The following is a 24,618-nucleotide window of genomic DNA, read 5'->3' on the forward strand; positions in this document are numbered from 1 at the left end:
TGGTGTTATTACAATCCAAGGCAAATAGGGTCACTGTTCTCGTTTGTCTTTCTACAAAACTTACTAGTTACATTTCTTCACATTTCTTCTCAAAGGTAAGTTGTATTATCTGATCTTTCTCGCTTTAAAAAAAAGTGGAAACAAGACAATAATTAATTTGGTAACATCTTCATTATGATAAGATACATTATTTTAATTCGGTTGATAAGTTTAACAAATGACTACCGTAAATCTTTCAAAATGTAGAAAGAGCTAGACCATTTTTAGGGGTCTTTTTTATGATTTCAATATGTTGGACAATACTTTGCAAAACCTTTTTGAAAAAAAGAGGCAGCGCAAAACTTATTTCAGCCATAATAAATAATAACAAAAACAAATACATTTTGCTCGGTATTAAAAGATAAAGGATGCATAACATTTTAATAGATTAGCTCGTTAACTATCTATAAATATCTGACTTACATTTTTATCATTAATTCTGGGAAAAACAATTCTATAAGATGACGTACGTTAATAAAATGCTTCAGTGAATACGATCAAAAAGCACCTAAACTTATAATGTGGTTAACGAAAAACATATAAATATGATGTCTATAACATTATATTCATACCACAAATAAACATACACACAGGTTTGTGAATTTCAGTTTACGACACACGTGTTTTAATTGCGACTCTCGAAATTGAATTAAGCTTTTGAAAAGGATTGCTAAGGCAAATGCAAATACATTTTCAAATGAAAAATATGTTTTTTTAACGCCGTTGACATCATTTCAATTTTTTCTTTTTTTGAGTTTAGTGTGGTAGTGTGATATAGAATAAATCTATTTGTCAACGTTCACATCGACATATAAATTGAATGGATTTTCATTATTTCAATTCTTTGTACGGCAATTTCTGAGCAACATAATCATTTATATGTGTTTTATTTTTCTCCAGATCTGTGATCATGTTCGTAAAGGCCGTATTGAGTGTATTTATTTTTTTATTCGTTCTTGTAACAGGTAAGTTCTATATAGAGTTAAAATATTGAGAATTCAACATGTTTCTTCGTCTGTCCCATTTAAAATTCAGAAAAAAGATACCCCTTTTTTGTCTAAATAACATCAAAAAATCTATTACCTCCTGTTGATTGTAGAAGTCGTGTTATTCAGAGATAACGAAGTTATAGACAGACGCACTTCCTCATGTTAGCTTAATACCTCCTCTAATAATTAAAGCTGACTACACTTCACGAATCCTTCAACTTTTGTTCATGTCGCCTTTCTTCAACTAACATTTTTTACGTTCTCTAACTACAGTAACATAACGTTTTATTAATTAGAAAAAAAACATCTGGAAATAGTTGAATAAAATATTTTTAAAGTAAGAACAAATGGGGAATATGTTTCAATAAATAATGTGTTAATCATGAAAACTTCATTTTTATTTTATCAACACTACACTTGCGTCAAATTTTATCAAACACACATTTTCTAATTTAATTAAATGATCCTTTCATTGCAATCGTGTTTTCTTTAAATCATATTTATTCTTCTTTTGTAAGAAAAACGATAAATAAACTTGACATGCTTGATATATTAATTTTGCTGTGTGATGAGATAATTAAAAGTTTAATTTTCATCTTGTAAAGATCTGTGTTAGTTTAAGCAATACCTTTCGAACGACCAATTGAATGTATTTTTATGATCAACAACTGCGCCTTCAGACGTGATCCTTTAGTGTAATCAATTACAATGTAAAGTCAGACTCAGTAAATACATCTCACTGCTATCTTATTTTCTAAATTTAACAAACCGTTACCTTAATGATATATTTAAAATTGAGAATGGATATTTGCTTTTTATAATGAATATTTCTCTAATAATACTGAAATGATATAACCATGGTAACAGTTATATAATTTTGATATTTCAGTGACACAATGAAAGACCTATACAAAACATGTATGACAGTCGAAACGATTTTCCGTTTCCTCTTCATTTATCTATCTAATTAATTAGCCGATGATGTTCCCTTTGATCCCATCATGCAGTGTGTTTGTAGTAATAACTAGTTCCAAATGATCTTGTATGTAGTGACGTTTTAGATTGTAATGAACGGAACCTTTGAATTTGTAACAAATATAATTAAGAACCTTTACTAGTGTTTACATAGATACACACGTTTGTTCTGTGGTTTTTATGTATATGTACAACACGAGTATCACATCCTTTTATCAAAATGTAAACTAACAAATATACCGAACTCCAAGGAAATTCAAATTCCTTTTACCATTTAATATCAAAATCCAAAGCTTAAACACATCAAACATATGGAAATAACTGTCATATTCGTATATGGTATATGCATTTCCTTTTCTTAAAGATGATTGATCAAACCTGGTTTTTAAGTTATGTTATTTACAAAGCTCATTTTTTAAGAATGCCCCTGTTAACTTATCGAACATTTGTACATTTGTTTTAAAAAAAACACGTTTTTATCTGAATTCTATAGAGAGTCTTTTTCGCTACGATATGTCTTGTCATCAGGGATAGCATTACTTGTGTATTTGTTATAAGTGCCATTAATCTAGCTCTCAGTAGCTGTGAGTGCTATTTTTGACATTTTTTCCCCGCACTATGCAAGCCCTTACTTCTATCATTTGAATTGTTTAACGTATTGTTATGTTATGACGTTTTTTTAGCTTTCTGCTTTGATCTAGGCATACTCATTTTTTAAGGACATTTGATTGCCTAGTTAGTATTTAGCTTCTTCTATTCATGTTATCTGGTTGATATAGTCATCTCATTGTCCGATCGTCTTATTGTTTTCTAACTATGCAATTTTTCAAACAGTTATTCATGAAATGCTACTGATTTTGTTTTAAAGAATTTATTTGATTGACGTTTGCTGTCACTTGGATATTCTAGTGTCAAAACTTAAGATTAGGATTAATGAATTGATAAGTTATTTAATGATGAGATAAAAACAGTACATTGAAGGTTTTTTTTGCAGGTGTTTAAATTACGAATTAAAATAAACATGTTACAATTCTGTTTTCAGTAAATGCATTGTGTAGCCATCCATGTTCTCGAGTCAACAGAGGCGAATTTGTTGATGAAACAAATACATACACATTTTCATGTACCAATACATCAATTTTATCTGTGAATAATGGAGAAGAATTAAGAGAATGTTATGCAAGGCTTGGAGCCTTTCTTGTAGTCAGGTAAGAAAATGTTCACATGAAATTTAAAATGGAAATTGGGAATGTTTCAAAGAGACAACATCCCGACCAAAGTGCAGACAACAACCAAGGTCTTTTCAATGCAGCGATGAACTCCCGCACCCAAAGCCACGCTTCAGTTGGCCACTAAGCAAAAATGTTTACTAGTTAAGTAATAATGGACGTCATACTAAACTCCAAAATATCCACAAAAGACAAAAATTAAAAATCATACAAGACTTAAAGGGCCATGGGCTCCTGATTTATGACAGCCCCAAAAATGCAATATGATACTTCTTTGCATCACATCTAATTGTGTTCTCAAGTTAAGGACCTAATAATTGTTATCAAAAAATATTTAAGAGTCAGATAAGACCTACCGTCGGGTGCGGGATTTTCTCCTTGCATGTAAGACCCATTGGTGGCCTTCGGTTGTTATCTGGTCTTTGCGCGGGTTTTTTCTTTCCGTTCTCAATTTTATTGTTGCTAACGACTTGATGAGTAAAATACATAGTTTGTTATCTCATGATTAAGTCTAATAACATTTGTGTTTCCTATAAATTGTAATATGAAAACACCGAGAGAATCGACATGAGCTACATGTTGTTTGCAATCCTACGGTACATAGCTATAGTGATTGATTTCAAAGATTAATTCCATGCTCTTAACTTGTTGACTGTTTGTTCTCTTGTTTTCATAATAGGTTCAAACTGATGATTGTTTAAAATATAATACATTTTCTGATTGCCTCCTTAGTACATTGTTCAGTGCATATATTTTTCCTACTGTATGTATTTTACGGTGTCAGGACCGTTCAAAACAAGTTTTGTTGGGGTATCTTTAGAACTCGTTAGAGACTCAACATTAAGCTTTTATTTACGTCTCACTGTTCATGTAATGTAAATGTATCAGTCGAGAGTCTATCATGAATTTTTTACAAATTAAGTAAGCTTATTTGCATTCATTTAGTTGTCATGATTTTCAAATGTAAATAGCGATTTGCTTATTTTTTTCTTCTTTAAAACAGCTTTGTATACTTGTGAATTTTCTGAAATAGAATATTTCCGATAATTTTATTTTTTCTTACATTGCTATGTATTATTATAATAAATTGATTTTTTTTTAAAGTTTTCTCCATTTCTAGAAATTGCAAGTTATTTTATCATGCCATATTCTAATAAATGATTTTTTTTAACCGAGAGGAATATTCCATATTGATAAAATTTACTAAAACTGATCAATATTGGTCCAGTTTTTTCTTATTATTTGCATTCTTTTCTTTCTTATTAACTTGTTTTACGAATTAGTGCATACAGTCATCTATGAATTGATTTACATATTAACTTCGCACTGACATTAAAATAATGCTCTTCAAATTCTATCCAGACAGCCGTGGTGTAGTGCATCGGACTACTAACACAAAGGTTCCTGGTTCGATTCCCGTTCGGGATGAACATTTCAGGAACTCAATTTTCGGCTCTCCCTTGACACCATTAGCGAGTATGGTCTGAAGGAAACGATTATAGTCCGTCGGAAGGAGACGACAAATGGCTGACCCGTGTTAAGAGAGAGCCATATATCTTGCACGTTAAAGACACCCTTGTAGATTTCGAAAAAGAGTAGGCTAATGCCGCTACAAGGCAGCACTCGCATCCGCAAAGTGGAAAGGGATTAATATAAGTTGCAAAACTTGTTTCCCAATCCACTATAAATAAATATGTTTAAGCTAAATTCTCTTTGTCTGATTTTTTGTATAATATGTATTGTAATAATTTATTATTATAATGATTGCTTTAACGATTTTATTTTTCAGGAATGGTGATAGATACAGATGTGTTAAACACACCCTATATGACCGTACCGCCCGAATAATATTTGTTTATGTTACACCTTACAGTAAGTCAATGTTATCAATGAAAATATATACAAGATCAACGAAGAAGTCAAGAATCAATATAAAAAGATATTTTTAAGCAATCGCGTACTGTGAATTCAAAATTTATTGCAAACATTTATTATTAGAATAAAATGCGTTTAATTTTGGCGACATTGACACAAAAAATCCTGTTTGATTTGCATATACAAACATTCAAAATGTAAATTTAAATTATTGCGATTAGAACCCAGTCGCATCTTGCGCAATAATAAAAATATTGAAATAATTGCAATAAACTCTAAATAGAACAAGAACACTTGCTTCGACAAATTTAGCATCTACAGTTATGCATGTATCATCATCCAGCCAACATGCGCGATCTTAGATTTCATAAACAGACGATTAATGTGTGTTACCAGAAGTAAAACATGTCGTCAGTGATACATCTCGTGAGCGGGTCTACACTACCGAAATTAGGAATAATATCAATAGAACACTTATAAAATGTTTCGGCTCATGAAGTCATGCTTTCGTACCTTTAATTCGAGGTGTGTAATACGATTGCAGAACAGGCAACTCTACGCCAAAATTGAAGGAAGATGTGTTATGATTGCTTGTATATCAGAAATAAACTAACAACGCCATAATTAAAAATGACAAATAATAATAAAATAATGATACTTATAGTAGTCCACCGAAAATGACGTACAAATATAAACACTAAGAAAAAGCTGGAGGTGATATCAGTTGCTCCGGAAGGGGGAACCCGTCGTGTTGTTCATGTTATTACAAACTCAGGAACATAATCGTACTCGGTAGGTCACATTCGTGAAAAGGGAACGGGACTGTAATTTCGCCATAAGGAAAATATTTAATATCATATGTGAGATAGATAAACTATTATGGCCAACCAACTCGTGATGGCGTTTGTAAGATTTGCAAAAGGATGATTTCAACTTTAACATTTGGAACTCTTGGTTTAGTAGCTATGATATTGTTATAGATTGATGTATGGTAAAAAATAAAATAACTCTTCAACTTTTACTTACAGGAACATTTTTAAGTGAACCATCAATTTGTGATGTCTGTTCAGGAACATTTACATCAGCTTTATTTGTCGGTATGTATTTTTGTAACATTGAATGCGCGTGTATGATGGCTAAATAAAAATTACAACGTGATCTGTTTTTCATCATTTCATCAGCAACGATAGAGGTCTAAATTGTGTAATTTTTTAAAATAAAATCATAATGTAGGCTAACTAAAATTTATCATTTAACGTACGATCTTACAGTAGTTTGCCTTCATGAAATCAACAATTACTGTCACTCTAGTTTTACATGTTCTACGGACGTAAGAAAATATTAATCGTGTTGTTTTTACTTTTTCTATTTATTGTATATTCTAGATGAAACAAGCGTGTTTCTTGTATTTGGCTATTGTAAATTTGATTATTATATGAAAATGTACTCCATTTAAACCATATAATACGTCAGTGGTGTTTTTTATAATTAATATTGTTAGACTTCATTTGTCTGATTGCATTTTCAAAAACCTCTACCTTAGTGTAAAAACTATGCATGCGCTAACATTATCTGGTTATTTAAAAATAAAATTGAAATAACGTTGTTTTGCAATACTAAATCAAATGTAGCTGAATACGTTAAGGATTTTAAGTCAACTAATTAACATAAAATAAACAAACAATACCAAAGATCCTAAACCTAAAATAAACATGCATATTTATTTTAATATTTTAATCGTAATATTCTCTTGTTTATTTTACAGCTAAAGGACAAGATTGTAAGTATACAGGTGTTGTTTTTTTTTCTGATATTGTTTAATGAAAAATGTAGGAAAACAAAACAAGTCATCAACAGTGAAATTCATCAGTCACATAGATATACCTTTTGACATTTTTAGTGGATCTTGTCATAAAATATTTATTTTCTAATAATCTTTTACCTTATGTTAATTTATTATTTCAAAACATGATTTCTATAACCAGCTGTGTGAAGAGTTCAAACATAAAGTTTAAGTTTTTCTTTCAATTTGACAATCCTTTCAGTTTCTGTTGACCTAATTTGCAACGTTGCAGTTTTGTCATTTAATTCCATAGAATGATATTAAATGGTTAAAGTTAAGAGCTAACTTTATCCTAATATAAGCATAGATTGTTTTTATATCAATATGTATGCGATAGGATTTTTTGGACAAAATCCTTACCCTTTCTGGTAGAGAACGCAGCTCTACAAAAAAAATAACCGGTTCTATTCAGGTCGTGACATGGATTTGTTATTGTTCTAACGACTTTATACCATCATGTATTGCAGCATTTAATGCAACACGTCAAAAAAGATAAACATATCACCTGTTAAATGTTAATCACCAACAATTAACAAACCAATAGTTATTTCTCTAGTAGTTAACACTGAAAGTTTTATTTAAAAAGATTCAAGGCGTGGGATAATAGTATTTAGATAGATATGTTTGTTTTGTGATAAAAAAAGAGTTTTTATATTGTGTCAAAACTTTTATATTAACATTATTTAAAAATTGGCATAACATTTGTGAATAGATTTTTATAATTATATGTAAATACCTAAACCAATGACAAAACCTAATAATTTTGTAATAGTATGCTTTATGCGTTCATTGTCAATAATGACCTTACCGCAAACATATTTATAACAAAGTTTTAAGATACAAGTGACCTGCCAAAGATATACAAAAGATACCAAAGTGATATCTAAAGTTATTTGATAAAACAAAGTAAAAATGCCATCGACAAAAACGAGAACAACAAAACGACAAACCCATTCATACAACAAAATTATAAAATCAATGATGTAGCAACTCGAAATCCACATTACCTCTTTATTTACGGTGCCTGAAGGATAAGCTGTACCAGTGGCGGATTCAAAACCTATCCTAAGTGGACACCCGCTAACTGACCTAAGCGGGGGTGGGGGTCGGGGGGGGGGGGGTGTTGGTCGGGGGTGGCGACTCAAGTCATGCTTCAATAATTCCCTATATAATCAACAAAAGTTTACTCACAAAAAGGGGGGGGGCGGGTACTTCAGGACCTCCAGGATCTGCCTATGTGAACTTGCTCGACATTTGACAACCGTCGAGCTACTCCTATAAGATATGACAATAAGTTTAACTAAGTGAAAAAGCATCAGACAATTGTATATAAGTAATCGACGGGTGCAACATATGGAGCAGGATCTGTTTACCCTTCCGGAGCACCTGCGATAACCCAAATATTTTGGTAGGTTCGTGTTGCTTTCTCTTCAGTTTTCTATGTTGTGTCTTGTGTACTATTATTTGTCTCTTTTTCTTTTTCTTTTTAAACAATGTCGGTGATAGTTTATTTTCAATCTTTGAGTTTGAATGTCCCTCTGGTATCTTTCACCACCTTTTTTTTATCTGACTAAAATTTAAAAACCAACGGTCATGTTAACTTTTTGTGAAGCTTGAACGAAGGTAAATTATTAGAATAGCATGACTATTCATTAATTTGACCCGAAAGAAATCGTTTTGATTAATATTCAGACCACAATTGTTAAATCCTTTTCCTTACTTCCCCTATCATATTGTAAGCTTATACGTAGATACCTGTAATACAAAACGTTTGCTTCAGGCTTGTTTTATGACCCTATACTAACATAATCATAATAATAATGTGTTTGTTACTAAATATGAACTTTTATTTTTTTTTCACAGATCAAGCTGCGAAATTACGTAAGTTAAATTTAATTGATGGAACAACATTTACATACATATGTAGTTACAAATTTTATATTCCGTAACATGTCTGGTTGAAAAAATTACAAATTAAACGTTTACAGGAAGTATATCAATATGACTTAATTTCATTATGATACATTTCGTTTAATTGAAAATAAAGGCGTGGTAGGGTTTTCAATTAATCAACTATAAACCGGAAAATAGACACGAGGTTAGTCGCAAAAAGTCATCTATTTTATCAAATGTTTCTCGGACGTACTGATAAAAAAGGTGTGGATGCTTGAGAGATTATTGTTATTTTCTAATTCGATGTGAAGGTGGGGTAAAGTTTAAAAGTATAAAAATATGTTAGGCGTAATACAAACAAAGGAAAACACTTATTTGAATCTACAGACGATATATTAACATATTAACATCTAAAATTTATGATAAAAGGGATGATTTTTCATTTCCTATCGTTAATTATCCGTTTTTAGATGGTGACGTTCCCTTGTCACCATCTTACGGTGTTTATATATCTCAACTTGTACGATTCGCTCGTGTATGTAACAATGTTTTAGATTTTAACGAGAGAAATTTATGTATTACTGAAAAAATATTACACCAGGGTTTTCGATATCACAAACTAGTCAAAACATTTACTAAATTTTATCATCGGTATAAAGACATCATTCGTAAATATAGCTCAACATGCAGACTTTTTATACGTTCAGGTATTTCACATCCAATTTTTTATGGAAATATTCTTTATAAAGCACAAAGGTGTCAGTATTCACCTCATAAACTTACAAAACCTTTGAATAGACTTATTAAGAAGGGATATAATTACGATACTGTTGTCAAGTCATTAAAGATTGCATATTTTGGCGTTAATATTGAGTCACTGATAAGGTCTTTGCGTCGGAACTAAACACATTTATTCTAAAAACAGTTGTTGGCATGACACGGGTTATGTTCTTCTCATATATGTTATGATGGTATGATACTAAACCCCTTACGGGAAGGATTGTGCCTGATGTTCATATGATGAAATCATAATCTTTCAGTCAGTTTAATTGAAGTCTGGAGCTGGCATGTCAGTTAACTGCTAGTAGTCTGTTGTTATTTATGTATTATTGTCATTTTGTTTATTTTCTTTGGTTACATCTTCTGACATCAGACTCGGACTTCTCTTGAACTGAATTTTAATGTGCGTATTGTTATGCTTTTACTTTTCTACACTGGTTAGAGGTATAGGGGGAGGGTTGAGATCTCACAAACATGTTTAACCCCGCCGCATTTTTGCGCCTGTCCCAAGTCAGGAGCCTCTGGCCTTTGTTAGTCTTGTATTATTTAAATTTTAGTTTCTTGTGTACAATTTGGAAATTAGTATGGCGTTCATTATCACTGAACTAGTATATATTTGTTTAGGGGCCAGCTGAAGGACGCCTCCGGGTGCGGGAATTTCTCGCTACATTGAAGACCTGTTGGTGACCTTCTGCTGTTGTGTTTTTTTTTATTTTGGTCGGGTTGTTGTCTCTTTGACACATTCCCCATTTCCATTCTCAATTTTATTTTTTACAGAGTTTGTCTTTAGTGCCGTGTGGAGGCAGTAGAGTGCCTCCCCGTGCTTCAGGTTTATGCTCTTATAATATACTAGATTATGGAGTGTGTGTCCGAGCGAGAACTGCTCTAGTTCATTACTTTAGGAATGTTTATCAAAAAGTAGTATTTCAATATTCAGCCCCATTCTACTAATTGGTCAGCCATCAGTCATACCCTGATATACACTATCTTTTTCGGGTAATTAATACTGATAGCGTTCGACATTTTCAGCTAACAAATTTATCACTTTTACTTAACTTAATTATTGTATGCTGGTTCATATTCTGGACGCCAATCTTTGCTCCTTTATTATGTAATTCACTAACAAAACAATTATGAAACTAAGAAACGGAAAAATACTAAATACTAAACTTGTTCAAAGGGTATCTACACGTCTCAATTTTCAAAATCGGTTATCTAAAAATACTACCATCGCTAACATTTTTAACAATAAAAATCGTGGTTACCCTTCTATCGATAAGTGTCATGCCAAAAAATGACTTACATGTCCCCGTCTTCCACCAACAATACGGTAAGGTCCACGTTTAATGGTCGCACATTTTCTTTAAATTTTGAAACTGATATTACTTGAAAAACAAACAGTATTATTTATTTACTCACATGAAACAAACCGGGATGTGGTATTCAGTACGTAGGAGAAACTGGAAGATATTTATCAAAACGCACTCAAGAACATCTGTATCGTTTTAAAAGACCTAATAAATTCAAAAGTATCATTTACCAACACCTTAAGAAGCACAACCATCCTTTTAAATATTTAGCAGTTCAACCTTTAGAAGTAGTAAATAAGCAGCCTGGTGAATCGCATTCAAAGTTTGTACGATCACGGAAAATAATTGAATTAAATTGGATTAAAAAATTACAGACAGTTTACCCTCTCGGTCTAAATGATAATATCATGGGAATTGGTAATATATCTAGAACCAATTCCGTTAACATTTTGGATATTGTTTCTAAAACTGTTCGTAAAAACCGTTCTCACGGTTGTAGAACAAATCGCAATCAAAGAAAATTTCGGGCCAATCATACCAATATTTCGGACTTAATTTCTATTTCAAAAAACAACGGCAGACATTATCTGTTAACAAAACTCTGTTCGTTACCGGTTAATAAGTTAAATAAAATTTTGGAGGATTGCAACACAATTTCATATAGCAGTCCTAAGTATGAAATTGTTCAAATTATTATGGCATATTGTTATTCTAAATTATTTCCCAAAATTGATCGCCCTGAAGATCATAAAAAACATTTTATTAAAATTAAGTATGTCAATAAAGGCTTTGATTTTGTAAATATTGCCGGTATATTTAACGACCATTCTGTTAAAGAACAAATTCCTGGATATTTTGACAATACTGAGCTACCTCTTATTTGTTATATTTACAAGAAATCTACCCGGAAATTTGTGTTTAATTATAGTCAATTGTGTAAAGATGTTAATATCAGTGAAAATACACCTACTTCATGTAATTGCAGTAATTCCGAATATATTTATGGACCCATTTCCCATGTTATAACAGGAGATCTTAACATCGTTCAAGACCGAGAGTTAAAATCATTTCTCAGTAAAGGACCTAAATATCGTCCCCCGTCAATTATTAATTGGAATGAGTGTCGTAATATCATCCACGACTCACTCCATACTTACTGTATGAAATGGATAAAACGGGAAAAAGCTGACAAAAAATCTTTGGACTCTTTTTTTAATTCAGTAATGAAGATAGTTGATATACGTATTCAACATTTTAAAGAACATTTTACTATTAACAATAACCACAATAAACCTATTTCTCGTATCGAACATAAACTAAAAGAACTAGCCAAGGAATTTGTTTTTGTCCCGGCCGATAAAGCTGCTAATAATATTATTATTGTTTGACGTAAATTTTACATCGAGGTTCTGAAAAAGGAAATCACCAATTCACCAACATTCCAACTGACTCCATTTTCAGAAAACGAAATCTGTAACAAACATAAACTTTTAGCCACCGCTTTACAAGCAGAGCCAAATACAATGAAAGTTCCAATTATGTATTGGCTTCCGAAGCTACACAAAACCCCTTACAAATATAGATTTATTTCGTCTTCAAGCCATTGTTCAACTACTAAATTGTCTATTATTCTTACCAGCACACTTGGTACAATTAAAAACCTTATAATAAATTGTTCAAATAAGGCCTTCGAAAATAGTGGAATAAATTACTTTTGGAGTGTCAAGAACTCGTTGGAAGTACTTGATAAATTGCATGCTTATATTGGTGATTTTGAATCTGTTCAAAGTTTTGATTTTTCTACCCTGTATACCACATTGCCTCACATTCTCATTAAGAAAAAATTCACACACCTAATTAAATGGGCATTCAAAAAATCAGAATGTGAATATATATGTTCAAACTCTTTTAGGTCATTTTTTAGTAGCAATAAACAAAAAAACTATGTTAATTGGACATGCTTTGATACTATATATGCCCTTGAATTTTTACTAGATAACATTTTTGTTCGCTTTGGGGATTCCGTATATCGTCAGATTATCGGAATTCCAATGGGGACTAACTGTGCACCACTTATTGCGGACCTCTTTTTGTATTGTTACGAGTTACAATTTATGACAAAAATAAGCAAAGACCCATCAAAACAACATCTGATAAACAAATTTAATAATACTTTTAGATATTTGGATGATATTTTGGCTCTCAATAATGACGACTTCAGTATGTATATTAATGAAATTTATCCTGGTGAACTCACTTTAAATAAAGCTAATACTAACAATGACCACTGCCCTTTCCTCGATCTTGATATCTATATCACTAACGGAAAGCTGAATACTAAAATTTATGATAAAAGGGATGATTTTTCATTTCCTATCGTTAATTATCCGTTTTTAGATGGTGACGTTCCCTTGTCACCATCTTACGGTGTTTATATATCTCAACTTGTACGATTCGCTCGTGTATGTAACAATATTTTAGATTTTAACGATAGAAATTTATGTATTACTGAAAAATTATTACACCAGGGTTTTCGATATCACAAACTAGTCAAAACATTTACTAAATTTTATCATCGGTATAAAGACATCATTCGTAAATATAGCTCAACATGCAGACTTTTTATACGTTCAGGTATTTCACATCCAATTTTTTATGGAAATATTCTTTATAAAGCACAAAGGTGTCAGTATTCACCTCATAAACTTACAAAACCTTTGAATAGACTTATTAAGAAGGGATATAATTACGATACTGTTGTCAAGTCATTAAAGATTGCATATTTTGGCGTTAATATTGAGTCACTGATAAGGTCTTTGCGTCGGAACTAAACACATTTATTCTAAAAAACAGTTGTTGGCATGACACGGGTTATGTTCTTCTCATATATGTTATGATGGTATGATACTAAACCCCTTACGGGAAGGATTGTGCCTGATGTTCATATGATGAAATCATAATCTTTCAGTCAGTTTAATTGAAGTCTGGAGCTGGCATGTCAGTTAACTGCTAGTAGTCTGTTGTTATTTATGTATTATTGTCATTTTGTTTATTTTCTTTGGTTACATCTTCTGACATCAGACTCGGACTTCTCTTGAACTGAATTTTAATGTGCGTATTGTTATGCTTTTACTTTTCTACACTGGTTAGAGGTATAGGGGGAGGCTTGAGATCTCACAAACATGTTTAACCCCGCCGCATTTTTGCGCCTGTCCCAAGTCAGGAGCCTCTGGCCTTTGTTAGTCTTGTATTATTTAAATTTTAGTTTTTTGTGTACAATTTGGAAATTAGTATGGCGTTCATTATCACTGAACTAGTATATATTTGTTTAGGGGCCAGCTGAAGGACGCCTCCGGGTGCGGGAATTTCTCGCTACATTGAAGACCTGTTGGTGACCTTCTGCTGTTGTGTTTTTTTTTATTTTGGTCGGGTTGTTGTCTCTTTGACACATTCCCCATTTCCATTCTCAATTTTATTTTTTACAGAGTTTGTCTTTAGTGCCGTGTGGAGGCAGTAGAGTGCCTCCCCGTGCTTCAGGTTTATGCTCTTATAATATACTAGATTATGGAGTGTGTGTCCGAGCGAGAACTGCTCTAGTTCATTACTTTAGGAATGTTTATCAAAAAGTAGTATTTCAATATTCAGCCCCATTCTACTAATTGGTCAGCCATCAGTCATACCCTGATATACACTATCTTTTTCGGGTAATTAATACTGATAGCGTTCGACATTTTCAGCTAACAAATTTATCACTTTTACTTAACTTAATTATTGTATGCTGGTTCATATTCTGGACGCCAATCTTTGCTCCTTTATTATGTAATTCACTAACAAAACAATTATGAAACTAAGAAACGGAAAAATACTAAATACTAAACTTGTTCAAAGGGTATCTACACGTCTCAATTTTCAAAATCGGTTATCTAAAAATACTACCATCGCTAACATTTTTAACAATAAAAATCGTGGTTACCCTTCTATCGATAAGTGTCATGCCAAAAAATGACTTACATGTCCCCGTCTTTCCACCAACAATACGGTAAGGTCCACGTTTAATGGTCGCACATTTTCTTTAAATTTTGAAACTGATATTACTTGAAAAACAAACAGTATTATTTATTTACTCACATGAAACAAACCGGGATGTGGTATTCAGTACGTAGGAGAAACTGGAAGATATTTATCAAAACGCACTCAAGAACATCTGTATCGTTTTAAAAGACCTAATAAATTCAAAAGTATCATTTACCAACACCTTAAGAAGCACAACCATCCTTTTAAATATTTAGCAGTTCAACCTTTAGAAGTAGTAAATAAGCAGCCTGGTGAATCGCATTCAAAGTTTGTACGATCACGGAAAATAATTGAATTAAATTGGATTAAAAAATTACAGACAGTTTACCCTCTCGGTCTAAATGATAATATCATGGGAATTGGTAATATATCTAGAACCAATTCCGTTAACATTTTGGATATTGTTTCTAAAACTGTTCGTAAAAACCGTTCTCACGGTTGTAGAACAAATCGCAATCAAAGAAAATTTCGGGCCAATCATACCAATATTTCGGACTTAATTTCTATTTCAAAAAACAACGGCAGACATTATCTGTTAACAAAACTCTGTTCGTTACCGGTTAATAAGTTAAATAAAATTTTGGAGGATTGCAACACAATTTCATATAGCAGTCCTAAGTATGAAATTGTTCAAATTATTATGGCATATTGTTATTCTAAATTATTTCCCAAAATTGATCGCCCTGAAGATCATAAAAAACATTTTATTAAAATTAAGTAGTTCAATAAAGGCTTTGATTTTGTAAATATTGCCGGTATATTTAACGACCATTCTGTTAAAGAACAAATTCCTGGATATTTTGACAATACTGAGCTACCTCTTATTTGTTATATTTACAAGAAATCTACCCGGAAATTTGTGTTTAATTATAGTCAATTGTGTAAAGATGTTAATATCAGTGAAAATACACCTACTTCATGTAATTGCAGTAATTCCGAATATATTTATGGACCCATTTCCCATGTTATAACAGGAGATCTTAACATCGTTCAAGACCGAGAGTTAAAATCATTTCTCAGTAAAGGACCTAAATATCGTCCCCCGTCAATTATTAATTGGAATGAGTGTCGTAATATCATCCACGACTCACTCCATACTTACTGTATGAAATGGATAAAACGGGAAAAAGCTGACAAAAAATCTTTGGACTCTTTTTTTAATTCAGTAATGAAGATAGTTGATATACGTATTCAACATTTTAAAGAACATTTTACTATTAACAATAACCACAATAAACCTATTTCTCGTATCGAACATAAACTAAAAGAACTAGCCAAGGAATTTGTTTTTGTCCCGGCCGATAAAGCTGCTAATAATATTATTATTGTTTGACGTAAATTTTACATCGAGGTTCTGAAAAAGGAAATCACCAATTCACCAACATTCCAACTGACTCCATTTTCAGAAAACGAAATCTGTAACAAACATAAACTTTTAGCCACCGCTTTACAAGCAGAGCCAAATACAATGAAAGTTCCAATTATGTATTGGCTTCCGAAGCTACACAAAACCCCTTACAAATATAGATTTATTTCGTCTTCAAGCCATTGTTCAACTACTAAATTGTCTATTATTCTTACCAGCACACTTGGTACAATTAAAAACCTTATAATAAATTGTTCAAATAAGGCCTTCGAAAATAGTGGAATAAATTACTTTTGGAGTGTCAAGAACTCGTTGGAAGTACTTGATAAATTGCATGCTTATATTGGTGATTTTGAATCTGTTCAAAGTTTTGATTTTTCTACCCTGTATACCACATTGCCTCACATTCTCATTAAGAAAAAATTCACACACCTAATTAAATGGGCATTCAAAAAATCAGAATGTGAATATATATGTTCAAACTCTTTTAGGTCATTTTTTAGTAGCAATAAACAAAAAAACTATGTTAATTGGACATGCTTTGATACTATATATGCCCTTGAATTTTTACTAGATAACATTTTTGTTCGCTTTGGGGATTCCGTATATCGTCAGATTATCGGAATTCCAATGGGGACTAACTGTGCACCACTTATTGCGGACCTCTTTTTGTATTGTTACGAGTTACAATTTATGACAAAAATAAGCAAAGACCCATCAAAACAACATCTGATAAACAAATTTAATAATACTTTTAGATATTTGGATGATATTTTGGCTCTCAATAATGACGACTTCAGTATGTATATTAATGAAATTTATCCTGGTGAACTCACTTTAAATAAAGCTAATACTAACAATGACCACTGCCCGTTCCTCGATCTTGATATCTATATCACTAACGGAAAGCTGAATACTAAAATTTATGATAAAAAATAGGCCTTTGTTAGTCTTGTATTATTTAAATTTTAGTTTCTTGTGTACAATTTGGAAATTAGTATGGCGTTCATTATCACTGAACTAGTATATATTTGTTTAGGGGCCAGCTGAAGGACGCCTCCGGGTGCGGGAATTTCTCGCTACATTGAAGACCTGTTGGTGACCTTCTGCTGTTGTGTTTTTTTTTATTTTGGTCGGGTTGTTGTCTCTTTGACACATTCCCCATTTCCATTCTCAATTTTATTTTTTACAGAGTTTGTCTTTAGTGCCGTGTGGAGGCAGTAGAGTGCCTCCCCGTGCTTCAGGTTTATGCTCTTATAATATACTAGATTATGGAGTGTGTGTCCGAGCGAGAACTGCTCTAGTTCATTACTTTAGGAATGTTTATCAAAAAGTAGTATTTCAATATTCAGCCCCATTCTACTAATTGGTCAGCCATCAGTCATACCCTGATATACACTATCTTTTTCGGGTAATTAATACTGATAGCGTTCGACATTTTCAGCTAACAAATTTATCACTTTTACTTAACTTAATTATTGTATGCTGGTTCATATTCTGGACGCCAATCTTTGCTCCTTTATTATGTAATTCACTAACAAAACAATTATGAAACTAAGAAACGGAAAAATACTAAATACTAAACTTGTTCAAAGGGTATCTACACGTCTCAATTTTCAAAATCGGTTATCTAAAAATACTACCATCGCTAACATTTTTAACAATAAAAATCGTGGTTACCCTTCTATCGATAAGTGTCATGCCAAAAAATGACTTACATGTCCCCGTCTTTCCACCAACAATACGGTAAGGTCCACGTTTAATGGTCGCACATTTTCTTTAAATTTTGAAACTGATATTACTTGAAAAACAAACAGTATTATTTATTTACTCACATGAAACAAACCGGGATGTGGTATTCAGTACGTAGGAGAAACTGGAAGATATTTATCAAAACGCACTCAAGAACATCTGTATCGTTTTAAAAGACCTAATAAATTCAAAAGTATCATTTACCAACACCTTAAGAAGCACAACCATCCTTTTAAATATTTAGCAGTTCAACCTTTAGAAGTAGTAAATAAGCAGCCTGGTGAATCGCATTCAAAGTTTGTACGATCACGGAAAATAATTGAATTAAATTGGATTAAAAAATTACAGACAGTTTACCCTCTCGGTCTAAATGATAATATCATGGGAATTGGTAATATATCTAGAACCAATTCCGTTAACATTTTGGATATTGTTTCTAAAACTGTTCGTAAAAACCGTTCTCACGGTTGTAGAACAAATCGCAATCAAAGAAAATTTCGGGCCAATCATACCAATATTTCGGACTTAATTTCTATTTCAAAAAACAACGGCAGACATTATCTGTTAACAAAACTCTGTTCGTTACCGGTTAATAAGTTAAATAAAATTTTGGAGGATTGCAACACAATTTCATATAGCAGTCCTAAGTATGAAATTGTTCAAATTATTATGGCATATTGTTATTCTAAATTATTTCCCAAAATTGATCGCCCTGAAGATCATAAAAAACATTTTATTAAAATTAAGTAGTTCAATAAAGGCTTTGATTTTGTAAATATTGCCGGTATATTTAACGACCATTCTGTTAAAGAACAAATTCCTGGATATTTTGACAATACTGAGCTACCTCTTATTTGTTATATTTACAAGAAATCTACCCGGAAATTTGTGTTTAATTATAGTCAATTGTGTAAAGATGTTAATATCAGTGAAAATACACCTACTTCATGTAATTGCAGTAATTCCGAATATATTTATGGACCCATTTCCCATGTTATAACAGGAGATCTTAACATCGTTCAAGACCGAGAGTTAAAATCATTTCTCAGTAAAGGACCTAAATATCGTCCCCCGTCAATTATTAATTGGAATGAGTGTCGTAATATCATCCACGACTCACTCCATACTTACTGTATGAAATGGATAAAACGGGAAAAAGCTGACAAAAAATCTTTGGACTCTTTTTTTAATTCAGTAATGAAGATAGTTGATATACGTATTCAACATTTTAAAGAACATTTTACTATTAACAATAACCACAATAAACCTATTTCTCGTATCAAACATAAACTAAAAGAACTAGCCAAGGAATTTGTTTTTGTCCCGGCCGATAAAGCTGCTAATAATATTATTATTGTTTGACGTAAATTTTACATCGAGGTTCTGAAAAAGGAAATCACCAATTCACCAACATTCCAACTGACTCCATTTTCAGAAAACGAAATCTGTAACAAACATAAACTTTTAGCCACCGCTTTACAAGCAGAGCCAAATACAATGAAAGTTCCAATTATGTATTGGCTTCCGAAGCTACACAAAACCCCTTACAAATATAGATTTATTTCGTCTTCAAGCCATTGTTCAACTACTAAATTGTCTATTATTCTTACCAGCACACTTGGTACAATTAAAAACCTTATAATAAATTGTTCAAATAAGGCCTTCGAAAATAGTGGAATAAATTACTTTTGGAGTGTCAAGAACTCGTTGGAAGTACTTGATAAATTGCATGCTTATATTGGTGATTTTGAATCTGTTCAAAGTTTTGATTTTTCTACCCTGTATACCACATTGCCTCACATTCTCATTAAGAAAAAAATTCACACACCTAATTAAATGGGCATTCAAAAAATCAGAATGTGAATATATATGTTCAAACTCTTTTAGGTCATTTTTTAGTAGCAATAAACAAAAAAACTATGTTAATTGGACATGCTTTGATACTATATATGCCCTTGAATTTTTACTAGATAACATTTTTGTTCGCTTTGGGGATTCCGTATATCGTCAGATTATCGGAATTCCAATGGGGACTAACTGTGCACCACTTATTGCGGACCTCTTTTTGTATTGTTACGAGTTACAATTTATGACAAAAATAAGCAAAGACCCATCAAAACAACATCTGATAAACAAATTTAATAATACTTTTAGATATTTGGATGATATTTTGGCTCTCAATAATGACGACTTCAGTATGTATATTAATGAAATTTATCCTGGTGAACTCACTTTAAATAAAGCTAATACTAACAATGACCACTGCCCTTTCCTCGATCTTGATATCTATATCACTAACGGAAAGCTGAATACTAAAATTTATGATAAAAGGGATGATTTTTCATTTCCTATCGTTAATTATCCGTTTTTAGATGGTGACGTTCCCTTGTCACCATCTTACGGTGTTTATATATCTCAACTTGTACGATTCGCTCGTGTATGTAACAATGTTTTAGATTTTAACGAGAGAAATTTATGTATTACTGAAAAATTATTACACCAGGGTTTTCGATATCACAAACTAGTCAAAACATTTACTAAATTTTATCATCGGTATAAAGACATCATTCGTAAATATAGCTCAACATGCAGACTTTTTATACGTTCAGGTATTTCACATCCAATTTTTTATGGAAATATTCTTTATAAAGCACAAAGGTGTCAGTATTCACCTCATAAACTTACAAAACCTTTGAATAGACTTATTAAGAAGGGATATAATTACGATACTGTTGTCAAGTCATTAAAGATTGCATATTTTGGCGTTAATATTGAGTCACTGATAAGGTCTTTGCGTCGGAACTAAACACATTTATTCTAAAAACAGTTGTTGGCATGACACGGGTTATGTTCTTCTCATATATGTTATGATGGTATGATACTAAACCCCTTACGGGAAGGATTGTGCCTGATGTTCATATGATGAAATCATAATCTTTCAGTCAGTTTAATTGAAGTCTGGAGCTGGCATGTCAGTTAACTGCTAGTAGTCTGTTGTTATTTATGTATTATTGTCATTTTGTTTATTTTCTTTGGTTACATCTTCTGACATCAGACTCGGACTTCTCTTGAACTGAATTTTAATGTGCGTATTGTTATGCTTTTACTTTTCTACACTGGTTAGAGGTATAGGGGGAGGGTTGAGATCTCACAAACATGTTTAACCCCGCCGCATTTTTGCGCCTGTCCCAAGTCAGGAGCCTCTGGCCTTTGTTAGTCTTGTATTATTTAAATTTTAGTTTCTTGTGTACAATTTGGAAATTAGTATGGCGTTCATTATCACTGAACTAGTATATATTTGTTTAGGGGCCAGCTGAAGGACGCCTCCGGGTGCGGGAATTTCTCGCTACATTGAAGACCTGTTGGTGACCTTCTGCTGTTGTGTTTTTTTTTTTATTTTGGTCGGGTTGTTGTCTCTTTGACACATTCCCCATTTCCATTCTCAATTTTATCACCAAGTACGAATCTAAATAAAAGAAACATAATAAACAGTAAACATTTTGATATCTTGCAATCCAAATTAGAAGGAAAAGAGAGTAAAAAAATATACTAAACCCCTAGGCAAACTACAAACTGGTAGGCCAATCCCCCCAAAAAATCGAAATCAAACGATAAAACTCAATGAAACAAGTAAAACCACGTGATATCAGTGATTTATGATTTAAAGCAATGGAATATAGACTAACGTTTTCAGCATTTACAATGTATATGGTCATATGCAGAGTGTTTTTTTTTTAAATTGTTTATATTTCTAAAACTACAAAGGATGTAGACTTGATGATTTGCAAATAATTAGGATCTCACTAAATGAAAGTAACAGGTTTTTTTTCATCACGTTCAAGACAACAAATATAATAATCTTCAAAAGCCGTCATCAATATGAATGAGTTCTTTGCATCACTATATTGAAATATTCATATGTTAGATATTCAAATGATAATGAAAATGACAACGGGGAATTCCGTCTTCAAATTAATCGTATAACTTGTATACAAAAGATTTTATTAATCGTACTTGTCTGTAAATAGGTTTTATAATTTATGGAAACTTTAAATATTTTGCATTTTGGCGCTTAAATAATTACCGTTGATGTCATTTATTCGACTCTGAATTGTGATTTATAAGTATGTTTTTTCATTATTTTTTTTATGTTTACACAATTGTTGATGCTATATCCCTTTTTAGCCGTATTTGACACACATTTTGGAATTTTGGGTCCTTAATGCTTTTCACCTTTGTATGTGTTTGGTGTTATAACGAATTTAATCTGAGCGTCACTAATGAGTTTTATGTAGACGAAACGCGCGTATTGCGTATTAAATTATAATACTGGTACGTTGGTAACTTTTTGATCATATTTACGAATTTGGTTTGGGTTGCTAATTTAATTTTGTCAATACAACGGAACAATTCCATACAACTGGTACATACTCTTGAAATTAAACAGTACACTTACAGATGATCGTTTGAATGATAAGATTGAAATTGTCGGCATTTCTTTTTCAATTAATTTTTGAGTTCGGTATTTTGTTACAATCATTAGACATGCTGAATAAAACAGAGATGATAGTAACTTTCAGAATTTTTAAAAAGTCATATGAAAACTCAAATTAAAAGAAAATGATGCATATGTTTTTTATTAGTAAATGGATAGTTGCCATTATAAAACTTATGTGCATATACTTTTTTGTGAAGAAAATTCTTTGATTTGTCCACATGTAAAAGAAGTTTCCTTTTTTAATTGCTTGCTTCCAAGAAGCAATTCGTCGACATGCTTTCCGTATGCAAAGTGACCTTAGCATGACCCTACTTGAAAAAATCCGGTGGTCGCATTACGCATAGATCTGGCATAAAAAAAGTGAACATTTTAAACACGTATCATTATCTTCTTTGTTAATTGTTTACTATATGGTGACAATCGGTAAACCTCGACTTCAAAATAAGACAATTGAGTAGCTGCAATATTTCAACATCATAACAGACAGAGAAAAATTAATTGACGATTATACAATATGTTTGTGTAAAAAAAATATAAAATCGTGTACAGAAGACTAATACATACATGCATTGGTTGAAACATTGGATATTCATTATTTTTCATCCTTTACTCGTTTCATATGACTTTAAATCAGTAGTTATAAATTGTTTAGTGCTTTCTTTTTCGTAATCATTAACAACTGGCATTTATTTTTCTTGAAACAGGAACACCACCACGTAAGTTATTTTTTTAATATAGTTATCAAATAAAGATTCACACAACAGCAACTTAACAAAAGTCTTTTGACCAAAATACCTATAACGTACAATATCGTGCGTTCCAATTACAAATGTTTAACACTATTACTTATTGCGGGAAAGGCTAACGTGTAATAGTTAATCTAAAATTAAACAATATTGTAATGTTCCAATTTCTAGTCATTACTATCATGTGAAAAATTGTAGAGCGTTTGGCGAACGAAATAATACTCACATTTGCTTGGATTGTGTTTTTTTATAATATGAAAATTACAAAATAATGAGGTATTTTTAATAATTATGCTCCAAAACAAGATAAAGTGGACGTTCTTGTCAGCTAATGAAGGCTACTTATAGGTTTTTGAAATCCGTTCATGTAATTAAATTTAATAAGAATTGTTAACATTAACATTATTAAGATTTGAGAACTCCATATAATGAAACAAAAAAGCATACAAATTCTTATCGTTTTTTCACATCTTATCATAACAATCAAATATTAGATAATATAATACACATTGTGGTCTTATTAAAGTTTAAGTTCGATACACTAGTACAACATAATATAACTCAATATCATTATCTTTTAGTAAAAGATAATGTCCCTTACAGGTTGAATGCCAAATAATTGACGGCACATATTGGAATAAATTACTTATTAAAATTGTTTACAGCATTAAATGCTAGGAAATACGATTTCCATCGAAAATTAAAATACAACATTTCACGTTGCATTAAATTTTTTGGTATTTAATTTATAACTTCACGTTTTAGGATTGGGATGTAACAGACCGCCACTCTGTCCTATTACCGACTACGCTAATGATAGACCATGTACTGGATGTGAACCACAGGAAGATGACGGATTAGGATGCTCAAGATGTAAAACATGCAAAAGATCATACAATTAAAAAACATGAAATCCTAACAGTTTTGTTATATTCTATTGTTTATCACTATATCTCGTTAATCAGTTTTTCCGAGGAAATTGCATTTGTGTTCATGTTTTACATAGAATAGGCTACTTGCTTCAATAAAATCTAATAATATTTTGTAATGGTTTCGTTTCAAATTGTTTATTCACAGTAGTCTGCCTCGGCAATATGTGCCATACACGACAACAATTATTCTTCATGTGTTGCCACTATAATGTTTTCGCTCGTCAATGACCATTAACTAATGAATGTGTAGACGTAAACAACAATATATTCTAATTTCCGTGCTAATTATTAGATATTGTTACACGAATCTTGGAGTT

The 24,618-nt window shown here is 31.7% G+C and overlaps 1 protein-coding gene across 1 annotated transcript; it reads left to right on the forward strand.

Annotated features, from left to right (window-relative positions):
- LOC134694917 (uncharacterized) lies at positions 1-24,288 on the forward strand. The gene is made up of 9 exons (XM_063556026.1): positions 1-95; positions 940-1,004; positions 3,046-3,211; positions 5,022-5,104; positions 6,136-6,204; positions 6,873-6,887; positions 8,814-8,831; positions 23,328-23,339; positions 24,135-24,288. The coding sequence occupies exons 2-9, from the start codon at positions 950-952 to the stop codon at positions 24,269-24,271; spliced, it is 555 nt and encodes a 184-aa protein (XP_063412096.1). The 5' UTR covers positions 1-95; positions 940-949; the 3' UTR covers positions 24,272-24,288.
- The last annotated feature ends 330 nt before the right edge of the window (positions 24,289-24,618 follow it).

Source organism: Mytilus trossulus, chromosome 13 (assembly GCF_036588685.1).
Source record: "Mytilus trossulus isolate FHL-02 chromosome 13, PNRI_Mtr1.1.1.hap1, whole genome shotgun sequence".
Lineage (NCBI taxonomy): Eukaryota > Metazoa > Mollusca > Bivalvia > Mytilida > Mytilidae > Mytilus > Mytilus trossulus.

What these genes read in the sequence shown, in the direction of transcription:
- LOC134694917 (XM_063556026.1), top strand. Translation starts at nt 950, where the DNA reads ATGTTCGTAAAGGCCGTATTGAGTGTATTTATTTTTTTATTCGTTCTT. An exon ending in GGAGCCTTTCTTGTAGTCAG is followed by an intron (nt 3,212 to 5,021) that starts GTAAGAAAATGT and finishes TTTATTTTTCAG; the next exon opens with GAATGGTGATAGATACAGAT. An exon ending in TGTTTATGTTACACCTTACA is followed by an intron (nt 5,105 to 6,135) that starts GTAAGTCAATGT and finishes TTTTACTTACAG; the next exon opens with GAACATTTTTAAGTGAACCA.